This window comes from Bombina bombina, chromosome 3, assembly GCF_027579735.1.
Source record: "Bombina bombina isolate aBomBom1 chromosome 3, aBomBom1.pri, whole genome shotgun sequence".
NCBI lineage: Eukaryota > Metazoa > Chordata > Amphibia > Anura > Bombinatoridae > Bombina > Bombina bombina.
Window position 1 is genome coordinate 35,704,779 of NC_069501.1, and position 24,047 is coordinate 35,728,825.

The window sequence follows — 24,047 nt, forward strand, 5'->3', positions numbered from 1 at the left end:
TCTCATTCGGAGATATTGGCCATAGGGTATGTTCTCTATCCAGCTATGTCTATGTCCACTGGATGCCTCTATATAGCTATTTCTTTCTGTACTTTTCCTATAATTCGTAACTGCTACTTTATAGTCTTCATCTACATACAGGGTTAGATCTAAAAATTCAATCTTAGTTTTTGAGCAAATATGCGTAAACTTCAAGTTGTAATCGTTAGTATTCATATAGTTCATAAATAAATTGATGCTTTCTTCATTGCCTCTCCATAATATAATCACATTGTCTATGTACCGATGGAATTTTAAAATATTATCGTGAAAAGGATTATTGAACCAAATATGTTTCATTTCAAAATCATTAACATACAGATTTGCATACGATGGGGCAAACGTTGTCCCCATCGCTGTACCTGTGATTTGTCTATAAAACTTATCTTCAAACAAAAAATAATTATGCTCTAAGATAAATAATATAGATTCCACAACGAAATCAATATGAACAATAGGTATATTCCACCTTAATAATTCACTTTTAACTGCCTCACAACCTCTAACGTGAGGAATACAGGTGTATAATGACGTGACGTCACACGTGATCCACCAAAATTCAGGGTCCCAAGATTTACCCTCAAAGTTGGTGATCACCTGTGAACATTATTTAGTTGATTGAACCAAATCTCCAGTTCCGCAGAAGACCTATGCCAGATTATGAAGAGGTCATGTATGTAACGTTTAAAAAGCATTACCCTTGGATCTTTGAAAAGAGATGTACCCTATTGTTCAAAGAATGCCATTTACAGATTGGCATAGGATGGGGCTGCATTGGACCCCATCGTTGTGCCAGAAATCTGCAAAAAGTAATCCAGTTCAAATTTGAAGTAGTTGTACTGGAGGAAAAATCTCAACAGTTCCAATATAACATCAGATGAGGGACCAATATATACTGTAGGTGTTTTTCGAGATGCTCCTTGATTGCATTAATGCCCCCATCATGGGGTATGACAGTGTACAGGTTTGTGACATCTAGGGTAACCAAGACGTCACTAACCTCCAAGTTGTTCCACTCTTGCAATATTTCAATTAGTTGGATAGAGTCCAAAAGAAGAGGGACATTTCTTAACCAATGGTTGTAGTAGACTGTCGACAAAAGTATACAGAGGTTGGAGGATTGAGCCTCTGGCAGACACTATAGGCCTGCCCGGTGGCTTGGTTTGGTGTTTGTGCACCTTCAGAATGGTATACAGCACAGGTGCTATCAGGAAGTCAACCGTAAGGTATTCACAAGACGTTTTGGAGACCTGTCCCTAGGAGACCAGTTGAGCAATATATTGATCGATCTCCTTCTTAAATCCTTTAGTGGATTCACCACTCAATTTCCTATATGTCCCCATATCATTCAATTGTGACATAATCTCTTGTCTATAATCAGCATAGTTCTATAGAACTATTGCACCGCCCTTGTCAGCTTCCCTGATGACAATCAGCGGATTATCACTCAGATCGTCTAAGGCTTTCAGTTCATCTTTGGTTAAGTTCTGTCTACAAATAGTAGTTTTGTTCTTACTGCGATCTTTGAACTCTGTATCAATCATCCTCATATAGGTGCAAATACTCAGATTGAGGCTCTTGGGTTCAAACGTGGTATTACGTTTAAATACTTGCTTCTCTTCAAGTGTATTGCCAAAAAATTATTTAAGTTCCAATGTTCTCTGAAACTTATATTTATCTATTTGATCACTTAAATTAATAATGATATTCATTGTTGATTTTTCTTCCATGCTCGTGGTGGTCTTCCTCTTATTCATGGTCCCCCCTCCATATCTGTTTCCTCCACTGTGCTACCCATTTTTTGAACAGGTGGACATGCCAGATACCTGTGAATTTGTGTCCTCCACCACAGTCACTGTTTGTGAAGAGGCTGGTTCATTATCCGAGCTGTTGTCAGAGCTGTCTACAGTAGTTAGATTTCTAGATTTAAACACTCTGTGACGTCTTTGATGGTAAGGAGGCCTTTGTTCCATGTTGTAACCAGATTGCCACTTATAAACCCTTTGTTCCTTATAGTCATAGACTACTGCATCCCGTTTCCATTCCTTAAATGTTATCAGATCATTCTCATAGGTGTCCAGCTGTTGTTTTAATTTTGTAAGCCACTCACCTTCCTCAAGTTTAGTCAGATGCATTTGTTCAAAGGTATTAATCTCTGCCTCCAGTTGATATAATGTTTGACCCACTTCTTCAATCACAAGCAACACCAAATTGAGGGAACATTAATTAAGGATCCCAAACCATTTTTTACAGAACGTTGGGTTGTTCCTTCCAATTGATGGAATATTTCTAATCCAAGATCCTTTAGGAATAAACATTTATTGTGGTATTGGGAGAGGTAACAGCCCTGCAATTCGAAATCTACCCCTCGTTTCTTCAATTTCAATAACTGATTATATAATTGTTCTGGCTGGTCTCTCCTGGTTCTTACTGACACTTCATCAAAACGAATTCTCACAGCATCGTCCTCGGTAAAGTTAAACACCTTTGCTCCTTTAATTGCATCTTTATCCCCTCCTTCCTCCATATTTGCCATTTCCCTTTCATCTCTTGTGTCTGCTTGTGACATAATGCAGTCAATAGTCTGTTCCCCCTATAATCACACTGAACCAAGGTGTATCAAAAGGCCAGAAATTCAAATTTCAATTCAGGTGCTGTAGGCTAATCCATAATATACAAGTCCCAAATGAGCCCAGCACTCTTTAACAGTTGCAACCACAGGGGTGCATTTCAAATAATACTTAAAATGTCCAGAAATGGAAAGCACTCCTCCGGATTTGATAAACCACATTTTATTTAAAGTGAACTTAAATTTTGATTCTAAAGTGTCCGGTTTTAAAAAATTTGATTAAAAACAGGGGCACTTTAATTCATCAAAATTTACATTTCACTCATGACAGCCACTCCAGCTTCCCCCTCCCTTCGCAAAGCCTTTTCCTGGGTCTAAAATGAGGAATCCTGCTTCCTCCAATCATGGCGTTGAATCAGACACTGATTGCCCCGGGGGGGAAGCCATGATTGGAGGATGACCGATCCATCATTTCTGACGTCAGAAATGGCTTGCGAGGACCGGAGGAAGCTAGAGCGGCTGTCAAGTTTAAAAGGTAAGTATTTTTTCACAACGAGTGAAATGTAAATTTTGATCAATTAAAGTGCCCCTGTTTTTAATCAAATTTTTAAAAACCAGACACTTTAGCATCAAAATTTACATTCACTTTAATGTATGAACATTTTCGGGGTCGCCCCCATCCTCAGATACAAATTACAAACAGTTTCTACTTACCACCCTTATAAAGACCCACATGGACAGTGTTAATGTAAAATATCTATCTATATTTATATATCTGTATATATCTAAATCTGTATATATATTGATATAGATATATACAGGAATATCAATTTAAAAATACAAAGAACATTTTGTGAAGAAACGCTGTGGACTGCTGATGCAATGCCGCACCCTGCAGATTCGTGGCCAATCGACCGCTAGCAGGGAGTGTCAATCAACCCAATCATATTCGATCAGGTTGATTTCTGTCCGCCACCTCAGAGCAGATGGACAAGTTATGGAGCAGCGGTCTTTAAACCGCTGCGTCATAACTTCAAGCTCTATACGGAGCTTGAGAAATTGACCCCTAAGGGAGAATACGTTAATGCGGTTGCAATATTCAAAGTTCAACTTCACGTGCAAAGATTTTACTTTAACTTGTAATATGAATGCAACCTGAGCTGTGCAAAAAGCCTCCGTCTAGCGTAAAATAACTAATCACTCATAATCTAGCCCATAAACGGGATAGGATCTAGGCTTCTGCTTATTATACATGTTGGCACTGAGATCGAAGCTCTCTGGCAAAGGATGAGGAATGGGACAGCCATTCAGACTTATATCAGTTTGTGAAGTCAGACACTGAAAGAACAGCTGAATACCCAGGAGCAGAGCTGGTCTTCTTTCTTTGTGGTTTAGTCCACATCAAGCACTGCATTGTGAGCCATTTACTATAGCTCCATCCACTTTTTTAAAAGGCACAGAAGAGGCTTCCAGAGTAGGCGCCAATGCAAACTCCATAGCCCCTATTTATCAAGCCATCAACCGCAAATATGCTGGAATTCCGCAGCGTAATTGTGGAGAGCTTGATTCGCCTCATTTATCAAAGGCTACAGAACGGCAAAAGTAGAATTTTGTGACGTAACATACGATCCACCGGTCTCAGTCCGACACAGATCGATGCTTACGTCATTATAGATCATCCGAATGCAAATTCGGCACTATCTGACAACTTTTGAAAGTTAACAAAAATCTACTAGGTACGCTCGCCACTATTCTGGCTCAGCGTACCTGGTTTTCAATCCGCCTTAGAGGCGGCGGATGCCATAGGAATCAATGGTAGTCTTAAAGCAGTGAAATCTCAAGTTCGCTGTTGCCCGATATCCCATTGATTCCTATGGTATAATAAAAGTTATGTTTACGCCTAACACCCTAACATGTACCCCAAGCCCTAATCTGCCACCTCTGACATCGTCGCCACCTACATTATACTTATTAACCCCTAATCTGCCGCCCGACACCGCCGCCACCTAAATAAAAGTTATTAACCCCTATCCCGCCGCTCCTGGAGCCAACCGCAACTAAATAAAGTTATTAACCCTTAAACCCCTGGCCTCCCACATCGCTACCACTTACTAAACCTATTAACCCCTAAACCTAACAACTCGCTAGCCTTACATTAAATATTAACTCATCCCTATCTTATAATAAATTTAAAGTTAACTTTAGATTTAAATTAAACTATATTAAACTATTAATTAATCTACCCTAACTGTTATACTAAATTACATTAAACTATATTAAACTAATAATTAATCTACCCTAACTGTTATACTAAATTACATTAAACTATATTAAACTAATAATTAATCTACCCTAACTGTTATACTAAATTACATTAAACTATATTAAACTATTAATTAATCTACCCTAACTGTTATACTAAATTACATTAAACTATATTAAACTAATAATTAATCTACCCTAACTGTTATACTAAATTACATTAAACTATATTAAACTAATAATTAATCTACCCTAACTGTTATACTAAAATTACATAAAACTACAAATTAAATTAACTATATTATATATTTAAACACCTAACCCTACTCAAATAATTTAAATCTACACTAAAAAATTACAAAGTTACAAAAAACTAAGGCCTAGATTACGAGTTTTGCGTTAGAGGCTGTGCGGCGCAGTTTTCCCTCACCGCTCACTTATCTGCAGCGCTGGTATTACAAGATTTCAGAAACCCGTCGTTAAAAGGCAAGAAGTGAGCATCGAGCAAAATTTTGCTCATTACCGCACTCCAATACCAGCGCTGCTTAAATCAGCGGTGAGCTGGTCGTACATGCTCGTGCACTGTTTACCCATTGGAATCAATGGGGAGAGCCGGCTGAAAAAAAGTCTAACACCTGCAAAAAAGCAGCGTAAATCTCCTTAATGCAGCCCCATTGATTCCTATGGGGAAATAAAATTTATGTCTACACCTAACACCCTAACATGAACCCTAAATCTAAACACCCCTAATCTTACACTTATTGACCCCTAATCTGCAGCCCCCGACATCGCCGACACCTGCATTATTTTATTAAACCCTAATCTGCCGCTCCGGACACCGCCGCCACCGGCATTATACTTATGAACCCCTAATCTGCTGCCCCCAACATCGCCGACACCTACATTATATTTATTAACCCCTAATCTGCCGTCCCAATGTTGCCGCAACTTACCTACATTTATTAACCCCTAATCTGCCGCCCTCAACGTCACTGCCACTATATTAAAGTTATTGACCCCTAAACCTAAGTCTAACCCTAACCCTAACACCCCCTAACTTAAATATAATTACAATAAATCTAAATAAATATTCCTATCATTAAATAAATTATTCCTATTTAAAACTAAATACTTACCTGTAAAGTACACCCTAAACTAGCTACAATATAACTAATAGTTACATTGTAGCTATCTTAGGCTTTATTTTTATTTTACAGGCAAGTTTGTATTAATTTTAACTAGGTAGAATAGTTATTAAATAGTTATTAACTATTTAATAACTACCTAGCTAAAATAAATACAAAAGTACCTGTAAAATAAAACCTAACCTAAGTTACAATAACACCTAACACTACACTATAATTATATAAATTAACTAAATTAAATACAATTACCTAAATTAAATTAGCTAAAGTACAAAAAAACACTAAATTACAGAAAATAATAAACAAATTACAGATATTTAAACTAATTACACCTAATCTAATAGCCCTATTAAAATAAAAAAGGGCCTTTTGTGGGGCATTGCCCCAAAGTAATCAGCTCTTTTACCTGAAAAAAAAATACAAACAACCCCCCCAACAGTAAATCCCACCACCCACACAACCAACCCCCCAAATAAAATACTATCTAAAAAACTAAGCTCCCCATTGCCCTGAAAAAGGCATTTGGATGGGCATTGCCCTTTAAAGGGCAGTTAGCTCTATTGCAGGCCCAAAGTCCCTAACCTAAAAATAAAACCCACCCAATACACCCTTAAAAAAACCTAACACTAACCCCCTGAAGATCGAATTCATCCAAACTGGGTCAAAGTCCTCAACGAAGCCAGGAGAAGTCTTCATCCAAGCCGGGCAGAAGTGGTCCTCCAGACGGGCAGAAGTCTTCATCCAGACGGCATCTTCTATCTTCATCCATCCGATGACTAAAGCTGAATGAAGGTACCTTTAAGTGACGTCATCCAAGATGGCGTCCCTTAGATTCCAATTGGCTGATAGAATTCTATCAGCCAATCGGAATTAAGGTAGAAAAAATCCTATTGGCTGATGCAATCAGCCAATAGGATTGAAGTTCAATCCTATTGGCTGATTCAATCAGCCAATAGGATTGAGCTCGCATTCTATTGGTTGACTGGAACAGCCAATAGAATGTGAGCTCAATCCTATTGGCTGATTGGATCAGCCAATAGGATGAAAGCTCAATCCAATAGGATTTTTTCAACCTTAATTCCGATTGGCTGATAGAATTCTATCAGCCAACCCGAATCTAAGGGACACCATCTTGGATGACGTCATTTAAAGGAACCTTCATTCGTCGGTAGTCATCGTCAGAAGAGGATGCTCCGCGTCGGATGTCTTGAAGATGGAGCTGCCCACGCCGGATGGATGAAGATAGAAGATGCCGTCTGGGTGAAGACTTCTGTGGGCTTGGACTTCTCCCGGCTTCTTGGAGGATGGATGTCGGATCTTCAAAACTGTAAGTAAATGTTCTGGGGTTAGTGTTAGGATTTTTTAAGGGTTTATTGAGTGGGTTTTAGTTTTAGATTAGGTCTTGGGCTGCAATAGAGCTAAATGCCCTTTTAAGGGCAATACCCATACAAATGCCCTTTTCAGGGCAATGGGGAGCTTAGATTTTTCTTTATTAGCTTTTTTTGTGGGTGGTGGGTTTTACTGTTGGGGGGTATTTGGAATTTACTTTGGGGCAATGCCCCGCAAAAGGCCATTTCAAGGGCTATTTGTAGTCTATTGTAGGCTAGGGTTTTTTTTATTTTGGAGGAGCTTTTTTTATTTTCATAGGGCCCTTAGATTAGGTGTAATTAGTTTAAAGCTTTGATAATTTATTTTTTATTTTTTGTAACTTAGTGTTTATTTTTTTGTTTAACTTACGGCTAGATTTGGAGTTTTGTCGGTAACGACCCGAAAAACTAACGCCGGCTTTTTTCTGGCCGCACCATAAAAATAACTCTGGTATTGAGAGTCCACATAAAGGCTGCGTTAGGCTCCAAAAAAGGAGCGTAGAGCATTTTTAACGCGGCTTCAACTCTCGATACCAGAGTTGCTTACACAAGCGGCCAGCCTCAAAAACGTGCTCGTGCACGATTCCCCCATAGGAAACAATGGAGCTGTTTGAGCTGAAAAAAAAACTAACACCTGCAAAAAAGCCGCGTTCAGCTCCTAACGCAGCCCATTGTTTGCTATGCGGTAACACTTCCTACGTCTGCACCTAACACTCTAACATGTACCCCGAGTCTAAACACCCCTAACCATAAACTTATTAACCCCTGATCTGCCGCCCCCGCTATCGCTGACCCCTGCATATTATTATTAACCCCAAATCTGCCGCTCCGTAAACCGCCGCTACTTACATTATCCCTATGTACCCCTAATCTGCTGCCCTAACATCGCCGACCCCTATATTATATTTATTAACCCCTAATCTGCCCCCCACAACGTCGCCTCCACCTGCCTACACTTATTAACCACTAATCTGCCGACCGGACCTGAGCGCTACTATAATAAAGTTATTAACCCCTAATCCGCCTCACTAACCCTATAATAAATAGTATTAACCCCTAATCTGCCCTCCCTAACATCGCCGACACCTAACTTCAATTATTAACCCCTAATCTGCCGACTGGAGCTCACCGCTATTCTAATAAATGTATTAACCCCTAAAGCTAAGTCTAACCCTAACACTAACACCCCCCTAAGTTAAATATAATTTACATCTAATGAAATTAATTAACTCTTATTAAATAAATTATTCCTATTTAAAGATAAATACTTACCTGTAAAATAAATCCTAATATAGCTACAATATAAATTATAATTATATTATAGCTATTTTAGGATTTATATTTATTTTACAGGTAACTTTGTATTTATTTTAACCAGGTACAATAGCTATTAAATAGTTAAGAACTATTTAATAGCTAAAATAGTTAAAATAATTACAAATTTACCTGTAAAATAAATCCTAACCTAAGTTACAATTAAACCTAACACTACACTATCAATAAATTAATTAAATAAACTACCTACAATTACCTACAATTAACCTAACACTACACTATCAATAAATTAATTAAATACAATTCCTACAAATAAATACAATTAAATAAACTAGCTAAAGTACAAAAAATAAAAAAGAACTAAGTTACAAAAAATAAAAAAATATTTACAAACATAAGAAAAATATTACAACAATTTTAAACTAATTACACCTACTCTAAGCCCCCTAATAAAATAACAAAGCCCCCCAAAATAAAAAAATGCCCTACCCTATTCTAAATTACAAAAGTTCAAAGCTCTTTTACCTTACCAGCCCTGAACAGGGCCCTTTGCGGGGCATGCCCCAAAGAATTCAGCTCTTTTGCCTGTAAAAAAAACATACAATACCCCCCCAACATTACAACCCACCACCCACATACCCCTAATCTAACCCAAACCCCCCTTAAATAAACCTAACACTAAGCCCCTGAAGATCTTCCTACCTTATCTTCACCCTGCCAGGTTCACCGATCCGTCCTGAAGAGCTCCTCTGATGTCCTGATCCAAGCCCAAGCGGGGGGCTGAAGAGGTCCATGATCCGGCTGAAGTCTTCATCCAAGCGGGAGCTGAAGAGGTCCATGATCCGGCTGAAGTCTTTATCCAAGCGGGAGCTGAAGAGGTCCATGATCCGGATGAAGTCTTCTATCAACGGCATCTTCAATCTGCTTTCTTCCGGATCCATCTTGCAGACCTCCGACGCGGAACATCCTCTTCTCCCGACGCCTACTAGCCGAATGACGGTTCCTTTAAGGGACGTCATCCAAGATGGCGTCCCTCGAATTCCGATTGGCTGATAGGATTCTATCAGCCAATCGGAATTAAGGTAGGAATATTCTGATTGGCTGATGGAATCAGCCAATCAGAATCAAGTTCAATCCGATTGGCTGATCCAATCAGCCAATCAGATTGAGCTCGCATTCTATTGGCTGTTCCGATCAGCCAATAGAATGCGAGCTCAATTTGATTGGCTGATTGGATCAGCTAATCGGATTGAACTTGATTCTGATTGGCTGATTCCATCAGCCAATCAGAATATTCCTACCTTAATTCCGATTGGCTGATAGAATCCTATCAGCCAATCGGAATTCGAGGGACGCCATCTTGGATGACGTCCCTTAAAGGAACCGTCATTCGGCTAGTAGGCGTCGGGAGAAGAGGATGTTCCGCGTCGGAGGTCTGCAAGATGGATCCGGAAGAAATAAGATTGAAGATGCCGTTGATAGAAGACTTCATCCGGATCATGGACCTCTTCAGCTCCCGCTTGGATGAAGACTTCAGCCGGATCATGGACCTCTTCAGCTCCCGCTGGGATGAAGACTTCAGCCGGATCATGGACCTCTTCAGCCCCCCGCTTGGGCTTGGATCAGGACATCGAAGGAGCTCTTCAGGACGGATCGGTGAACCTGGCAGGGTGAAGATAAGGTAGGAAGATCTTCAGGGGCTTAGTGTTAGGTTTATTTAAGGGGGGTTTGGGTTAGATTAGGGGTATGTGGGTGGTGGGTTGTAATGTTGGGGGGGGTATTGTATGTTTTTTTTTACAGGCAAAAGAGCTGAATTCTTTGGGGCATGCCCCGCAAAGGGCCCTGTTCAGGGCTGGTAAGGTAAAAGAGCTTTGAACTTTTGTAATTTAGAATAGGGTAGGGCATTTTTTTATTTTGGGGGGCTTTGTTATTTTATTAGGGGGCTTAGAGTAGGTGTAAATAGTTTAAAATTGTTGTAATATTTTTCTTATGTTTGTAAATATTTTTTTATTTTTTGTAACTTAGTTCTTTTTTATTTTTTGTACTTTAGCTAGTTTATTTAATTGTATTTATTTGTAGGAATTGTATTTAATTAATTTATTGATAGTGTAGTGTTAGGTTAATTGTAGGTAATTGTAGGTAGTTTATTTAATTAATTTATTGATAGTGTAGTGTTAGGTTTAATTGTAACTTAGGTTAGGATTTATTTTACAGGTAAATTTGTAATTATTTTAACTATTTTAGCTATTAAATAGTTCTTAACTATTTAATAGCTATTGTACCTGGTTAAAATAAATACAAAGTTACCTGTAAAATAAATATAAATCCTAAAATAGCTATAATATAATTATAATTTATATTGTAGCTATATTAGGATTTATTTTACAGGTAAGTATTTATCTTTAAATAGGAATAATTTATTTAATAAGAGTTAATTAATTTCGTTAGATGTAAATTATATTTAACTTAGGGGGGTGTTAGTGTTAGGGTTAGACTTAGCTTTAGGGGTTAATACATTTATTAGAATAGCGGTGAGCTCCGGTCGGCAGATTAGGGGTTAATAAGTGTAGGCAGGTGGAGGCGACGTTGTGGGGGGCAGATTAGGGGTTAATAAATATAATACAGGGGTCGGCGGTGTTAGGGGCAGCAGATTAGGGGTACATAAGGATAACGTAGGTGGCAGCGCTTTGCGGTCGGCAGATTAGGGGTTAATTATTGTAGGTAGCTGGCTGCGACGTTGTGGGGGGCAGATTAGGGGTTAATAAATATAATATAGGGGTCGGCGGTGTTAGGGGCAGCAGATTAGGGGTACATAAGGATAACGTAGGTGGCGGTGCTTTGCAGTCGACAGATTAGGGGTTAATAAGTGTAGGTAGGTGGAGGCGACGTTGTGGGGGGCAGATTAGGGGTTAATAAATATAATTCAGGGGTCGGCGGTGTTAGGGGCAGCAGATTAGGGGTACATAAGGATAACGTAGGTGGCGGTCGGCAGATTAGGGGTTAAAAAAAATTATTCGAGTGTCGGTGATGTGGGGGGACCTCGGTTTAGGGGTACATAGGTAGTTTATGGGTGTTAGTGTACTTTAGAGTACAGTAGTTAAGAGCTTTATAAACCGGCGTTAGCCCAGAAAGCTCTTAACTACTGACTTTTTTTCTGCGGCTGGAGTTTTGTCGTTAGATGTCTAACGCTCATTTCAGAAACGACTCTAAATACCGGAGTTAGAAAGATCCCATTGAAAAGATAGGATACGCAATTTACGTAAGGGGATCTGCGGTATGGAAAAGTCGCGGATGAAAAGTGAGCGTTAGACCCTATTTTGAGTGACTCCAAATACCGTCGGTAGCCTAAAACCAGCGTTAGGAGCCTCTAACGCTGGTTTTCACGGCTAACGCCAAACTCCAAATCTAGGCCTTAGTGTTTGTTATTTTTTGTAACTTTGTTTTTTGTAACTTTGTAATTTTTTAGTGTAGATTTAAATTATTTGAGTAGGGTTAGGTGTTTAACTATATAATATTGTTAATTTAATTTGTAGTTTATTGTAATTTTTGTATAAAAGTTAGGTTAGATTAACTTTTCTTTTAATATAGTTTGATGTAATTTTATTATAATAGGGTAGGTTAATTATTAATTTAATATAGTTTAATGTAATTTTATTATAATAGTTAGAATAGGTTAATTAATAGTTTAATATAGTTTAATTTAAATCTAAAGGTAAGTTTAAATTTATTATAAGATAGGGATGAGTTAATATTTAATATAAAGTTAGCAGGTTGTTAGGTTTAGAGGTTAATATGTTAATTTAGTTGCGGTGGGCTCCGAGAGCAGCACGATAGGGGTTAATAACTTTATGTAGGTGGTGGCGGTGTAGGAGGCGGCAGATTAGGGGTTAATAAGTATAATGTAGGTGGCGATGGGCTATGGGAGTGAAGGAATAGGAGTTAATAAATTTATTAGAGTGGCGGTGGGCTCCGGGAGCGGAGGAATAGGGGTTAATAAGTTTATTAGAGCTGCGGTGGGCTCCAGGAGTGGCCGTTTAGCGGTTAATAACTTTATTTAGTTGCAGTGGGGTCCGGGAGCAGCGGGATAGGGGTTAAACAGTTTAGTATAGTGTGGGTGCTTAGTGACAGTATACAAATAAAGCTGTGAGAAAGCCGAATAGCAGCGAGATCGATGACTGTTAGTTAACAACAGTCCGCTGCTCATCGCCCGTACTTGGTGCACGGCTTTTTGACAGCTTTTTTGTTAAATATAGAGAACGTATTCAGGTCCGCGGCAGCGAAGTTAGGCGATGTCAGGCGAGCGTATTGGTGCCGGCGAATGCAGTTGACGGCTTGATAAGTAGGCCCCCATGTCTTTTAGGAAACTGGAAATGTTTCCAATGTGCAGAGTAAACTCTTGCAGGAACACAGCGACATTCTCCTTTTTCAGTAAAGTTCCACTGATGTGATATGTTTACATAGACAGTGGTATATGTTATGTTCTCTGTGTAGTCAGGATTAGAACATTCAGTTGTGTGCTGTTACCTTGTGTCTGATGTCTCTTGCACATATCATGAAGACTCTGCAGCAGGAACTTTAGATTCAGCTACAACCACATGGCTTCTTCACTAATAGGTTCATCAGTAAAACTAACATGGCTTCTGATGATGTCACAGAGACCCAGACACACCCAGAGGGTGTGGTGAGCTGAGCTTAAAGCTGCAGCACTTCTAACATGTAATGATGAGACAAGGTTAGTGCAAAGATACAGTAAAAGCTACAGTAATCTTAACAGTATAATAGCAGTATGGTGCTGACTGCTCTACCCAAATATCTGTGGAAGGGGTGTTAAGGACTTACATCAAGGCCACTGCCAAAGGTTCCAATGGCCCAGGTTAGGGCCCCATATCAAGGACACAATAAGATTGGTATCTTCCAATTCTGCAAACATTCCTAAAGCTATATCTGATATCTTCTGCTATGGATGATATTGTATTCTAGACACAATCAGCAGATTATGAGCGACATTCAAGCAACCTCTAGTGTTGAGACCTATCATGGCCACTGCCCAGACCCCCCATCACACAACTGATGATGTCATGTGCTGCCAGTAACACACAAATCTGCTTTTTCAGGTTGTTTGATGTCAGTAACACACACACAATAATTATTTAACTTCCCTTTATGTCCGGTATAACAAACAGCAGTGCTTTACATTCTCATGGTTATCAGCAGCTACACATAACTCACACAGCAATGTTTAACACCCCTACCCCATGACTTCTGGTGGTAACACATAAGACAGTAATTTATTTATCCTCCCTGACTGCCAGTGACATAAAGAACAATACCAGCAATTTGTCACTTCTTTGTGAGCCATATTTATATAGCACAGAGGCACAAGATGCCTATACAATGTAGCTGACATTCAGGGGACTAAAAACATGGCCGTTTTAGTGTTCAGTATTTTTGTAAAGATTTTACTGGACAGACTGCTGACATAGTGGACTGCCCTGGTTAATACTAGATACTTGTTAACCCTACTAGAGACAACAAATACAATACAGTAAGGCTTCTTAGCTACTCTAATAATCCTTTATTCCGCATAGCCTTGTTTGCATAGTCTTTTATTGCCTGTTTTGTTTAAGATAGATAAGGGTAACACCTAGGTTCCAACATGGAGGCACTCATTACTGTATAGAAACTAAACCTATAAACTTACATCTATATAATGTTTAAACAACTAACATAAATTAAATAATAATTCATCTGTATACTATTCTCAGGTAAATCTTTGCTTTAAAGTGACATAGAACCCAAAATGTTTCTTTCATGATTCAGACAGATCATACAATTTTTAACAGCTTTCCAATGTACTTCTATTAACACATTTTCTTAATTTTCGTATCCTTTGTTAAAAAACATGAAGGTATGTTCAGGAGTGTGCACGTGTCTGCAGCACTACAGTATTTGGCAGCAGTTTTGCAACAATGTAATACATTAGTGAGAGCACTAAATGGCAGCATTATCTCTGGTCATGTAGTGCTAAACACATGTGCATGCTGCCTACCTACATATCTCTTCAACAAAGAATAACATAAGAACAGTGCAAATTTAATAATAGAAGTAAAGTGGAAACTTTTTTAATATATTCTTTATCTGAATCAGGAAAGAAAAAAATTGGGTTTCATGTACCTTTAAATACAACTTATCTAACAGTTACTGTATTTATGGTTTAATATCTGTTTAAAGATAAACTCAGCTGAAACCTCCATATTTGAGCTGCCTGTTTGTTTTCTCTTGCAGTGTATAAATACATGATCTGTGATCACATGAGATCTGTTAGCATATACATCAATGCTGTCCTGGGCCTCTGCTCGTACATAGGATATCCCTGCCCCAGCTATGACAAGTTCCACACCGGCGAGTGTGTGACCTGCACCAACTCTCTGCTGCCGTCCTGTCCACTGATAGGTGAAAACTCCTTACCTTGTATACGCCCACAGGTGGTATATATTAGAAGAGCTATGTGAAATGCTTTGTATGTCTTTTTCCATTCCTCTCCCAGCCACTCCTCTCCCAGCTATTCCTCTCCCAGACATTCCTCTCCCAGACATTCCTCTCCCAGCTATTCCTCTCCCAGCTATTCCTCTCCCAGCCATTCCTCTTCTAGCCATTACACTCCTAGCCATTCCTCTCCCAGCCACTCCTCTCCCAGCTATTCCTCTCCCAGCTATTCCTCTCCCAGACATTCCTCTCCCAGACATTCCTCTCCCAGCTATTCCTCTCCCAGACATTCATCTCCCAAACATTCCTCTCCCAGACATTCCTCTCCCAGCCACTCCTCTCCCAGCCATTCCTCTCCCAGCTATTCCTCTTCTAGCCATTACTCTCCCAGCCACTCCTCTCCCAGCCATTCTTCTCCCAGCCACTCCACTCCCAGCCACTCTTCTCCCAGCCACTCCCATCTCAGCCGCTCCACTCTCAGCTATTACTCTCCGCGCCACTTCTCAGCTGCTACTCTCTCAGCTATTACTCTCCCAGCCACTCCTCTCCCAGCTATTCCTCTTCCAGTCACTCCTCTCTCAGCCACTCTTTCTAAGCCATTCCTCTCCCTGCCACTCCTCTCCCAGCCATTCCTCTCTGTCATTTCATTCCCAGCCATTCCTCTCCCAGCCACTCCTCTCCCAGCTATTCCTCTCCCAGACATTCCTCTCCCAGACATTCCTCTCCCAGACATTCCTCTCCCAGCTATTCCTCTCCCAGCTATTCCTCTCCCAGCTATTCCTCTCCCAGCCATTCCTCTTCTAGCCATTACACTCCTAGCCATTCCTCTCCCAGCCACTCCTCTCCCAGCTATTCCTCTCCCAGCTATTCCTCTCCCAGCTATTCCTCTCCCAGCTATTCCTCTCCCAGACATTCATCTCCCAAACATTCCTCTCCCAGCCACTCCTCTCCCAGCCACTCCTCTCCAAGCCATTCCTCTCCCAGCTATTCCTCTTCTAGCCATTACTCTCCCAGCCACTCCTCTCCCAGCCATTCTTCTCCCAGCCACTCCACTCCCAGCCACTCTTCTCCCAGCCACTCCCATCTCAGCCGCTCCACTCTCAGCTATTCCTCTCCGCGCCACTTCTCAGCTGCTACTCTCTCAGCTATTACTCTCCCAGCCACTCCTCTCCCAGCTATTCCTCTTCCAGTCACTCCTCTCTCAGCCACTCTTTCTAAGCCATTCCTCTCCCTGCCACTCCTCTCCCAGCCATTCCTCTCTGTCATTTCATTCCCAGCCATTCCTCTCCCAGCCACTCCTCTCCCAGCTATTCCTCTCCCAGACATTCCTCTCCCAGACATTCCTCTCCCAGACATTCCTCTCCCAGACATTCCTCTCCCAGCTATTCCTCTCCCAGCTATTCCTCTCCCAGCTATTCCTCTCCCAGCCATTCCTCTTCTAGCCATTACACTCCTAGCCATTCCTCTCCCAGCCACTCCTCTCCCAGCTATTCCTCTCCCAGCTATTCCTCTCCCAGACATTCCTCTCCCAGACATTCCTCTCCCAGCTATTCCTCTCCCAGACATTCATCTCCCAAACATTCCTCACCCAGACATTCCTCTCCCAGCCACTCCTCTCCCAGCCATTCCTCTCCCAGCTATTCCTCTTCTAGCCATTACTCTCCCAGCCACTCCTCTCCCAGCCATTCTTCTCCCAGCCACTCCACTCCCAGCCACTCTTCTCCCAGCCACTCCCATCTCAGCCGCTCCACTCTCAGCTATTCCTCTCCGCGCCACTTCTCAGCTGCTACTCTCTCAGCTATTACTCTCCCAGCCACTCCTCTCCCAGCTATTCCTCTTCCAGTCACTCCTCTCTCAGCTACTCTTTCTAAGCCATTCCTCTCCCTGCCACTCCTCTCCCAGCCATTCCTCTCTGTCATTTCATTCCCAGCCATTCCTCTCCCAGGTATTCATCTTCCAGTCACTCCTCTCTCAACCACTCCTCTCCCAACCATTCCACTCTCAGCCACTCATCTCTCAGCCATTCCTCTCTAAGCCATTCCTCTCCCAGCCACTCCTCTCCCAGCCATTCTTCTCTCAGACATTCTTCTCTCAGACATTCCTTTCCCAGCCATTCCTCTCCCAGCTATTCCTCTTTCAGCCACTCCTCTTTCAGCCATTCCTCTCCCAGCCATTCCTCTCATAGCCACTCCTCTCCCAGTCATTCCTCTCCCAGCCATTCCTCTCCCCAGCCATTCCTCTCCCAGCCACTCCTCTCCCAGACATTCCTCTCTCAGCCACTCCTTTCTCATCTGTTCCTCTTCCAGCTACTCCTCTCTCAGCAATTCCTCTCAAAGACATCAATCTGGCACTGCTCTACTGTTAGAGAGCTGAACACATCCACTGAGTCAATAAAGGGAAGCATATGTATATAGACAACAATCATCAGATGTGCTCAGCTCAGAATCGATAGTGCATTGCCACAGATGCTGACTTCACCTCACCACCCCCTTTAGCTGGGTAATTTCAAGCAATGGTGTATAATAAAATTATCTAGACACTCAGGGCTGTTCCACAGGTTACATCTGACCCTCCAAGGGTTTTTGTGTGTGGCACCACCAAGCAGAATACAGGCATTTAGCCCACACTAAATAAAGTATGTATGCTCTCATTTGTTATTGCACTGTTGCTTGCATATACCTAAACTGCTGCAAAAGAGTTAAATACATACAATAAGCTTAAAAGCAGCAATGCCCTACTGGGAGCTAGATTAACACATCTGGTAAGCCAATGACAAAAGACATATGTGTATAGCCACCAGTCATTAGCTAGCTCTCAGTAGTGCATAATTAGAGACACGAGCACACCCCTGAGCTCCTATCAGTTTACCTAGATTTGCTCTTCATCAAGGGATACCAAGAGAACAAAGCAAATTTATAAGTAAATTAAAAAGTTGTTTAGTCCCTATAAGAAGATTGTGCTGCTGTTTTTGTACTTATAAACTGAAAGGTTTGTTGTGCAGAGGTCATGGCAGATTTGCAGCTTGATATTATTCAGCAATACTGAAATAAAGACTTTACCCTACAGCACTTAACATTGTCACCCTTCTCTGCAGGGCAGGAACAAATAGCATTAACCTCTGGGAACAACACCTTGCTAAGTGAAGCTCGGCTTTTTATGATGACTACTCCAAGGAATCCATATTGTGGTGAGTAAAGACTAACCAGTCTCAAACCCTCTGGTGTGCACATAATTATGCAGATCTAAACAGTGAGTGCCTTTGCTCTGGTTAACTTAATTCAATTACATTTCTTTACTCTTCATCAATGTAAAATGTCTATTTTATTTGCACAAGTTTGTGTTTTATATACAACAAGCAGACAAAGGGGGTGTGTGATTGATACAACAGCAGTGATTTGTTTTATACGCTGATGTTTGGACTGAATTAATATCACTGCCTCTACAGGGCAACCTGTTGCTGTAATAAACTTGCATTTGCTTGTGAAAGGATTTAAGATTGTTTCTAGATCCTGTGCATAGGATTCAGAGATGTTTCTAGGTCTCATTTCCTTATAGAAGGAATAAAGTAGTTTCTGTATCATATATAAGGGGTTCACAGATTATTTGGGGTCTCGTTTACTTTCTGAAGAGTATCAAGTGGTTTCTGTATCCTGCGTGAGGGGTTCAGAGATGATTTGGGGTCTCGTTTACTTTCTGATGGGTACCAAGTGGTTTCTGTATCACGTGTGAGGGGTTTAGAGGTTATTTGAGGTCTCATTTGTTGCTGAAGGATATCAAATGTTTTTTTGTAGCATGTGTGAGGGGTTCAGTGATTTTGACTCTCAGTTGCTTGTTGAAAAATATCAAGTGGTTTCTGTATCTTGTGTGAGGGGTTCAGGGGTAATTGTGGGTCTAATTTGCTTGCTGAAGGATATCAAGTGGTTTATGTATCCTGTTTGAGGTTTTCAGGAATGATTTGGGATCTCATTTGCTTGCTGAAGGATATCTAGTGGTTTCTGTAACCTATGTGAGGGGTTCAGGGATAATTTAGGGTCTCATTGCTTCCTGAAGCATATCTAGTGGCTTATGTAACCTATGTGAGGGGTTCAGGGCTGATTTAGGGTCTCATTTGCTTGCTAAAGGATATTTTGTGGTTTCTCTATCCTGTGTGAAGGGTGCAGGGATGATTTACGGTCTAATTGGCTTCCTGAACCATATCTAGGGGTTTCTGTAACCTATGTGAAGGGTTCAGGGATGATTTAGGGTCTCATTTGCTTGCTGAAGCATATCTAGTGGTTTCTGTATCCTATGTGAGGGGTTTAGGGATGATTAAGGGTCTCATTTTCTTGCTGAAGGACTTCAAATGTGTTTTTTGTATCCTATTTAGGAATTCAGAGATGATTTGGGTCTTATAAAATTGATAAACCTTCTTTTTCCCTCTGTGCAGCTCATCATGTCCTACTAGAGTTTACTTTGACTGAATCCAAGAACATCAGCACTAATATTAATATACAGCTGAGGAGCGACACGTACAGCACCAGGACAAGTATCAACATGTGAGTGTGCCCTATTTATTTGCTTGGGAATTGCTTGTCCTACCATTCTCTATTTTATTACTTTTAATAAATTACCCAATAGGATTACCCAATATCTGACTTTACTGCAACATATGTTTATATATGTATATATGAAAAGATAGAGAGCGGACAAGCGCACAAGAGGGCACGTCTAGTGAAGTTAGTTTTTGACAGTGTATTTCACTGCAAAAGATGTATAAATGCACACTCACCTGGGGCCCCATCCGATATGCAGCATCGCCCGCAGAAGCCGGCGACGCCACATTTTGCGCGGGTTTGGTATCACATATACGGCGTAACATAGAAGTTACGCTCGTATATTTCTGCCTTCACCCGTAGTTTTTCTACCCATAGGCTAACATACAAAACCCGCGCAGTTTGGTATCCAATATACAGCGTAAGGACTTACGTGGTGAAAATGGAGAAATCTTACTCCATTTTCACCTCGCCACAAAATGCTGGCGTAGCAAGCCTTACGCTGAGTATTGGAGCCCCGTAACTCCCTAAAATACCTGCAAAATAAAACCTAACACCTAACGCATGCACAATGTCTATCTACCTGTCAACCGCAATCCCCCACCGCAATCCCTAATAAAGTGTTTAACCCCTAAACCACCGCTTCTGGACCCCGCCGCCACCTACATTAAATGTATTACCCCCTAATCTGAGCCCCCTACACCGCCGCCACCTATATTAACTATATTAACCCCTAATCTGAACCCCCTACACTGCCGCCACCTATATTAACTATATTACCCCCCAAACCTAAGTCTAACCCTAACACCCCCTAACTTAATTATTATTTAAATAAATCTAAATAATATTAATATTATTAACTAAATTATTCCTATTTAAAACTAAATACTTACCTATAAAATAAACCCTAAAATAGCTACAATATAATTAATAATTACATTGTAGCTATTTTAGAGTTTATATTTATTTTACAGGTAACTTTGTATTTATTTTAACTAGGTACAATAGCTATTAAATAGTTAATAACTATTTAATAGCTACCTAGTTAAAATAATTACAAAATTACTTGTAAAATAAATCCTTACCTAAGTTACCATTACACCTAACACTACACTATCAATAAATTAATTAAATAAACTACAATTATCTAAACTAAAATACAATTAAATAAACTAAACTATATTACAAAAAAACCCCCACTAAATTACAAAAAATAAAAAAAATTACAAGAATTTTAATCTAATTACACCTAATCTAAGCCCCCTAATAAAATAAAAAAGCCCCCCAAAATAATAAAATTTCCCTACCCTAAACTAAATTACAAATAGCCCTTAAAAGGGCCTTTTGCGGGGCATTGCCCCAAAGTAATCAGCTCTATTACCAGCCCTTTAAAGAGCCTTTTGCAGGGCATTGCCCCAAAGTAATCGGCTCTTTTACCTGTAAAAAAAAAGAACAACCCACCACCCACACACCCCTACTCTAAAACCCACCCGATCCCCCCTTAAAAAAAACCTAAGTCTAACACCCAAGTGCTCCATACCTGTCCTGAAAACCAGCGGAGAAGGTCCTGTTCCAGGCGGTGAAGTCTTCTTCCAAGCGGCGACCTCTTCTTTTTCCAGGAACCAGCTGGCGTGGAGCGGAGCAGTTGAAGACCGATGACCGCGGAGCTGAAGACCGTCCACTCTGGAACTGAAGACCGGCGATGCTGGAACTGAAGATCGGCGACGCTGGAACTGAAGACCGCAGAGCCATGGAGCGTGGAGGATCCTCTTCATACGATCGCCGCCGTACACTGAATAGGAATTCAAGGTACGCGATTAAAAATGGCGTCCCTTGAATTCCTATTGGCTGATTTGAGCCTTCAAATTCAAATCAGCCAATCGGATGAGAGCTACTGACATTCTATTGGCTGATTTGAATAGCCAATAGAATAAGAGCTACTGACATTCTATTGGCTGATTTGAATAGCCAATAGAATGTCAGTAGCTCTTATTCTATTGGCTATTCGTTCCAGGAGAAAGTCTGTGCCACCTAAGCGGTATCGTGAGGTCGTGCGTGAGGTGGCGGGCATGCGGGGATCTGTGAGAGGAAGCGGTGCATCTGAGATTGAAGATGTGGTATCCCCTACCCCTCCAGCTAGCCCTGGGCAGCCCCCCTTCTAGCAGCTAAACTTAATGTCAGGAGGGGACTGGGCCCCAGTCACCCCTTATGGATTTCAGCTCCCTCCCTGATGCCCCAGGTGCTCTAGGGGTCCCCCAGGTTCCACTCCCATTAACTGAGGCCCAGGTGGCTGGCAAGCATGCTGTCCTGGAGCCCATTACCAGGTCACAGCATGCCCCTAGCGTTCCCATTTCCTCTCCCACATTTCTTATGCAGCAAGCCCCTCGTGGCGCTCCTGAAACCTCGGGGCCGTCGCCAGCTGCAGCTGCTGCCATGGAAACTTCTTGGCAGCAACTGCAGGCCTTACCCCCGGCAGCCCTTCAGTCTGTGCTCACGCTGGCTCAGGTCTTTATGGGGAACTTGTCCCCAGCGAGCTTGTCTGGCGTGGGTGGGTTTGGGGCCGTTGGTCAGGTCAGCATGGGTGCGGTGGTCTCCGGAGCTCCTAGGCCTCCATCGGGACTTGGTCCCACCCCTTCCGGTTTGATGACGTGTGCTTCCTCCCCGGATGAGTCATCCAGCAGGGAGGAGCATGGCAGAAGCCATCAGAGCAACGGGGCTAGGAGCAGGAGCCGGTCTTCACAGCGAGCCATCCCTAGTAAGTCGGGAAGGCTCTGCGCCGGTGACCAGGCTCCTGTGGGGAGGGGAGGCTGAGGGCAATGCAGAAAGGCTATGGGGAAAACTACTGGGGGGAAGAGAGCAGCAAGGGGGAATGCTGATGTGTATGTGGGCAATGCTGATATGGGGAGCCACATGGGAATAAATGCACAGGAACAAGAGGGCATGAATGTTAGGGGCGCATCTGTTTTTTTGCTAACAGGATGGTGGATGCAGTGAATAATGGGGCACAAAGGTCTGCAATAGGTGCATATGGGGATGTTGCTATGCCGGCCCAGGGCAAATACCACGGTATGCATGAGGATGTGATCCGCAGGGCAGTGGCTGTTGCTCTAGGTATGTGTGGGGTATGTGTGGGGTAGGGGAGCAGGGTAGGATGGCAGGGACCCCCTCAGGGGTGCGTTCTTCTGTGCAGAGTTCTCCCCAATCTCTTATTTTCACAGGGCGTCACCGTTGGGCCAGCTGCCAGTGCCATGGCATCATCATCCAGACAGGATGCATCAGCACCTACGGCCACGCAGCCCACTGTGGCGGCACCCACGCAGCATTTTTATGCTTTTGTACTAACCTAATAAAGGATTATTTATATGGTGCGGCTGCTTCTTGGACTTTACATTGTTTTGAGGGTTTGAGTGTGAACCCTGCAGCAAGCACATTCCAGATACTGGTGCTGAACTATTTTTGCTTTTAGCACCCACGCAGCAACAATTGCCAGCAGGAGTTGCTCCGCCATTGGCCCCCAGCGGTAAGTACTTATTGCATACATCACCACACTTAGAGCAAGGCACATCTACTCAAAGAGTGAGGGTGATTTAGGCTTAGTGGGTAAGGGGCAGGAAGAGATGTTCAAAATGATTAAGAAGCTGGTTGCGGCGCAGGTTAAAGGTAAAGTGACTCCCACAGCAGGCACAGAGGTGGTTCCTTTTGCGCAGGACTCTAGCGTAGCTATCCCAGGCATGGGGACTGTGGCGGTGTCGAGGAAAGTAGCCTCTCATGGGGACACCTACCCATGTTTAGTGCACTCCTTGTATGGGCAACATCTTTGAGCTTTCGCCAGAGGCGTGTAGGGCCAGGGAACGGGCAGCGGATGGCACCGGCCCTAAGAAAGTGCAGAGACCTGAGACTTATGAGGAGTGGCAGTGCTGCTTTAGGGTGCTGGTGACTTGTTATGTGTACAAGTGGAATTCACAGGGGCATAATCTGTTTAAGTACGAGGATACCATAGATGATATCCATTCGAGGTTTAAGGAAAGGCGCATGGCGGGAGTACGACATGGCTTTCCATAGGAAAATGGTGGCAAACCCTCTCCTGCATTTTGGAACCCAGGATCTCCACCTGTGGTCCAAATTGGGGTTAGAAGGTGCAGCGATTAGCTCTCCTGTGACATGCCAGGGGATAAGCCGGCCGTCTCCTCGGCCGAAAATGCGGAGTAAGAAATGCTGGAAATTCCAGGATAAGCAATGCGACAGGGGGGCAAACTGTTCCTTTCGTCACATTTGCAAATTCTGTAGCGGGCCACACCCTGGGGTCAAATGTAGTAGAAGGAAGGAGCCTGGCACTGAGAAGTCAGTCTCAAAAGGGGACCTTTTTAACAAG

The 24,047-nt window shown here is 42.0% G+C and overlaps 1 protein-coding gene across 2 annotated transcripts in view; it reads left to right on the top strand.

Annotated features, from left to right (window-relative positions):
• LOC128652821 (phospholipase A1 member A) overlaps positions 1-24,047 on the top strand; it is a 190,215-nt gene that overhangs the window by 130,067 nt on the left and 36,101 nt on the right. For both annotated transcript variants that reach the window (XM_053705779.1, XM_053705778.1), the window contains exons 7-9: positions 14,943-15,110; positions 18,238-18,330; positions 19,570-19,678. In XM_053705779.1, coding sequence (XP_053561754.1) covers positions 14,943-15,110; positions 18,238-18,330; positions 19,570-19,678 — 370 coding nt within the window. The remainder of the gene's footprint in view (positions 1-14,942; positions 15,111-18,237; positions 18,331-19,569; positions 19,679-24,047) is intronic.